General features: G+C 40.3%; 1 protein-coding gene across 4 annotated transcripts; it reads left to right on the top strand.

Moving 5' to 3' along the window:
* The first annotated feature begins 576 nt into the window (after nucleotides 1-576).
* On the top strand, nucleotides 577-4,499 carry LOC149264011 (uncharacterized). 4 transcript variants are annotated; one of them, XM_089388764.1, is made up of 5 exons: nucleotides 577-872; nucleotides 981-1,051; nucleotides 1,156-1,267; nucleotides 1,824-4,005; nucleotides 4,125-4,499. In XM_089388764.1, the coding sequence occupies exon 4, from the start codon at nucleotides 1,917-1,919 to the stop codon at nucleotides 3,930-3,932; it is 2,016 nt and encodes a 671-aa protein (XP_089244890.1). In that variant the 5' UTR covers nucleotides 577-872; nucleotides 981-1,051; nucleotides 1,156-1,267; nucleotides 1,824-1,916; the 3' UTR covers nucleotides 3,933-4,005; nucleotides 4,125-4,499. The 4 variants fall into 4 exon arrangements, with proteins under 4 accessions (XP_089244890.1, XP_089244886.1, XP_089244881.1 ...); XM_089388760.1 differs by having other exon boundaries at nucleotides 1,818-4,005; XM_089388755.1 differs by lacking the exon at nucleotides 981-1,051.
* The last annotated feature ends 299 nt before the right edge of the window (nucleotides 4,500-4,798 follow it).

Raw genomic sequence — 4,798 nt, 5'->3', positions numbered from 1 at the left:
TTAATATTTTTAGATATTTATCAACTATTTAATTAAATTAAATTATATTATATTACAAAATGGATAATTAAATTATATTATAAATTATATTACAATTGTGAAAGTTTTATTTGAAAATAGAGATGAATATTGAAACAAGATGAATATTGAAACAATTATGTATCACTATATGAAAACAATGAGAATACTGTAATAATGTAGAAGGAAAGTTACTCCTAAAGGCGGTTGGAAACAATGGATTCAAAAAGCTCTTTAACCCTTTAATAAATGTATTTTGGAAAAGTTTATTTTGTTCCGTCAGTACGACGGCGGTTTAATTTATACAAATCTCTTGAATAATAAAGATTTGTCCACGCCGTTAAAATCGCATTTAAACAAGCTTTGAGGATAGAGATATTGCAGGAAAGGGACGTGACCTTGATTAATGTGGAGTATTCCCTTCCACACTTTTATGAAACTGGGAGAACGGGATGTACCTTGTGTTATCAGAGTAATGCTTATTATTAGGAGTAATGTAAGCCTAATCAAATGGCATATTTTTTTTAATTTTATTTTTTCAATCCATTTTTGTGGGACAGTGGGAATTGAAAGACGGTCAGGTTGTCCATGGTTATTGTTCAGCTTGCAGACGTGGCGCGCATAAACCACAGAAACCACAACTCAATAAAACCAGACAAGGAAGCCATGGAGGTTAAGTAGAGGATTGCTTCAATCCCTCCCTCACTGTGGGCCTGAGAGGAGATTATGGTGGGTTGGGGCTGAAAACGTGGGTCTGATTTAGGGTCACGAGAAAGATATTGGAAGCAGGAGCAGGTGCAAGTGTCGATCCTCAGAGCCCTCGGAGAGGAGGAGCCAGATTTCGATAAGACGAGGTTAGTAAATGGTTTTGTCATAGGGTTGTGGATAACATATTATATTCTTCTTTTTCTTTATATCTGCTTCTTCATGTGGTCTGGTTTTGCCACTTGTTTTATTGCAAGAATCCTGGATGCTGTTTGATTTGTGTCCTCAATCTGTGGTTCGGACCTTGATTTCGACGCTTCTGGGACGCGTACGAATCGCGAAGATGAAACCCTAGTCTGATTGAATTTTCGGATTTTATTACTATTTTGTTGATTTTTATTTGTTCTTAATGAACAGTTCTGTGAAATGCAGGTGGGAACAGCCTGCTAAAGGGAAACAGTTCGCTGCTGTTGCTTCTGCCTTACTTTTCTAGGGGCTCTGCTTTCAAGATGTCTCTCCATTCACTCATTCTTTCATTAATTAGGTAAATGGAAATTTTCCTCCTTTTCCTTACCTTTTCTGTAAAAGCGGGGATTGCATTTGTGTATTGAAATCTTTTGCACAGGGTTAGGATCCCGTCTGCAGGAAGTCGATCACTCCGATCGCTCTGACTATTATCATACGCATCAAGAAACGAAACCTTTAAAAATATAAAAGCTAGTGATAAGCTTTAAAGAATCGCCATAGTCATGAATCTAATCAAGCAAACCCTCTATATGCATTTTGACAGAAAATAATATGGTAATCAGCTTTACATAAGATAAAAGATATGATGCGGTATGGAATCTATAAAATACATGACCATTGACTGAGAAAGAAGCATAAAATCTTAGAGCTTTAAACTGCCAATCTGTTTACTGAATCAAGAAACAATAAACTTATAACAAACTGTAAAAAGCAAAAATTTGTAAGCGAAAGCCGCTGTTGCAGGATCTGTATATTTAATGACCGGTATTTTGTTCTGCTAACTTTCCCTTTACTTCATCAGAGAATGCGACCCGACGACTGTTATTTCATGACTTTTCTCCTGGCAGGAACAGCGGGCGCCTGCTCTCGGTTGATGATGACATGTACGAAGAGTAATAATAGAGTAGTGGTCGCAGTTTGTTCTTCCAGCCTGCAGGTATTTGATTATGGCCAGCGGGTTCCCTTTTCCTTCTGTTCCATGGTACAGAACAGATGCGGCCAAATTTGCTGGAAACGTAGGTCTAGGTCCCTTGCCCTTAGCTGCGACACCTAATTGTAGCCACAAATGCAATTGTAAAGCGGGATTCGAGCCCTTAATGGACAGATCAAAATGTGTAGAGTCAGACGACTCTAGCGGCGCTGAGGTACAAAGATGCTGCACTGAGGTACGAAGATGCTGCGATCGATCATCTTCGTCTGCCACAGGGTACCCCTGGGCAGGGGACCTCGCCAAATGTTCCAATACCAGTGATACTGGTACCCTGCCAGCGTCCGTCTTGAAGGCTAGCAACAGCACTGGCCCTTGCATTCGCTGTGAGGAACAGAGGCCTGGCTTGGATGCTAACATCGCTATCACATCCAGGCAAAACCCGCCGAACTCAGCCGTTCATCGCCTAAGCGGTGGAAGAACTGGCCCCAAATTAGGCGGTGAGTCCAAAACAAGAAACCCTACACGAAACCTAAGTCTGGAGTTCGAACCCTGCAGCGTCGGCGATGCTTATTATCCTAAGATGCTAAGTAAAAGTTTCCAAGATTTGGAGGCCGGATACCTTAGCGCCAAGAATAGGGAGCTGGAAGTGCATATATACAGCAAAGCTCTGGCAGCATTTTCAGATTGCATTAATGAGAGTCACCTGCAAGAAGGCTACGGCAGTGGTCTTGGAAAGGATGATAATAACAAAATACAAAAGGATGGCAAAGTCTCGAAGCGCAAGGCCGGGGAGATGGAGACAAAAGCAGTGGCCGTTGAAGCACAATCAAGAAATGTGCTTCAGGGATCTAGAATAGTACGAATTTCTCGGCTGGCTGGATGTAAAGATCGTCACAGCAAAGTCCTCACATCAAAAGGAATTCGTGACAGAAGGATCAGGCTGTCTGTCCCCACTGCAATTCAGTTCTATGACCTGCAAGACAGGCTAGGGTTTGAGCAGCCTAGTAAGGCGGTGGACTGGTTAATTGACATTTCCAAATCAGCTATAGATGAGCTCCCCGTACTAGACGCAGAAATGGCAGCTTCTGCTTCTGCTGGTAAGGTGATTAACTTAATTCCCTCCAATACTTCTCGTGTCGAGCACTGCGTTGCATCGCCAAGAGAGAGTGCAACTGCGGCTGCTGCATCCGCCTTGAGATTTGGCCCGGGCTCCCTGGAACGCGAATGGACGAGTTCTCGTAAGGCTATGAAGGATTCGGACATGGGACGGAGCCGCAGCAGCACATCAGATGGGAGCATAAAAGAATCAGCGGAACATTATACATCAAAATCTTTAATGTCGAAGCCGTGTTCTAGAATAGACGCAAGATTTAAAGAAACGGAACGAGCCAAGAAAAAATCGGTCTTCGCCAAAATCTCTGGTAAATCTCCATCGGCCATACGTCAATTAAACTCGAGGCTTCATCCCGCCTTTTTTCCTCCGGTTCCAGTGGAGTCACAGTGCATAAAAGATGATAAAGAAGGTGAGATCCATGCTCAGGCCATATCCGGGACAGGGAATGCTCGGCCACTCTGGGATTCTAATGTGTCATCTTACACAGGCATCTTGTTTACCAGCCAGGATTCTCATCCGCCTCAAAACATGGGCACTTTAGGTTCTCCAGCAATCCAAAATTGCTTCCCGCCTGAAACCATTCAGGCCCTTAATCTTCAAATCGATGAAGACACCGTTCTTGCATTCTCCGACCCAAAGAAAAGTGGACACTGGGAAGACAACTCAGCGCAAAGTCAGGATAATCTATCCTATTCCAATATCAACATGAATATTATGAAAATCCTTGATCAACAGCAGCAGCAAGAATCAGACACGCACATATATAAGAATTTCGCATCAACGATTCTTCCCACGTTATCTAACGATATAAATTTTTCGACGTCAAGCCTCTCAAGTCCAGGACCACTACAGTCAAATTCCTCAGCTTCTATAACAAATATGCCCTATCTCCCAGACTCTGAAGATTGCCTATGGTAACGCCTTTCGAAAATCAGGGCACTTCGTTCCTTTTCAGGGCAGGATAACATAAAGCATGAAGACAATCGTGCAGGTATGATATCTCACCAAATATTGCTGTTGCGTTTGTTAATAATATTTCGATATGCCTGTGCTTTTCTTGTTGTTGCCCAGTACTAACCCTAATACTTGTTTCATGCATTGTTGTTGAAGGGAGGAGTACAGTAACGGCGATTCTTACTAGCGGAATATCGTTCTATTACTCTCTAATAATTTTGTAAGGATTTATTACTTTCCCCTACTTCGCATTATGTTTCCCTGTAATTTGATATCCCTATGTTATAGGCAACTATACATCTTAGGTTTTCATCGATGCTCCAAACAAGGTAAAATCCAAACTTACCTTGTTGAACGTGAATGTGTGACTGAGTCCGGAAACCTAATATACGTCACTGATTTTGTACTTCAATATTCACACGTTTCTCAGATTTAAGAGTCAATTTTTGTCGAACAGTTATCAAACGGTGAAGTTTAAAGCTTTACCGGAGTTCACAGTATTATATAAAGAATTCTAAAACTATTACATTATTTTACAGCTGTATATTTCTTATTGTAAAGATTGGTAATTTGTAATATATTATTTTTATAATACTTTAAAATACATAGAAGTAGTATTACTATGTGTTAGTAATTATTGGACATTTTCGTATGAAATTTGTAAGATAGGTTTTTTTTTTACTTATTTTCCGTTCACATTCTTTTAAAAAATTCTTTTTAATGGTTTATAGTTTTTAATGATCTTAAGCATAGATAATTTTAGAAGTTCATATTTTTTTTTTTTTTTTAATTTGCTGGTTTAGACTAAATTGCTAAATACATGTTTTTGT

The sequence above is a fragment of the Pinus tabuliformis genome, chromosome 6 (assembly GCF_031772625.1).
Source record: "Pinus tabuliformis cultivar Carrire ecotype Pingquan chromosome 6, CPIR1, whole genome shotgun sequence".
NCBI lineage: Eukaryota > Viridiplantae > Streptophyta > Pinopsida > Pinales > Pinaceae > Pinus > Pinus tabuliformis.
This window is presented reverse-complemented; position numbering and strand designations above follow the sequence as displayed.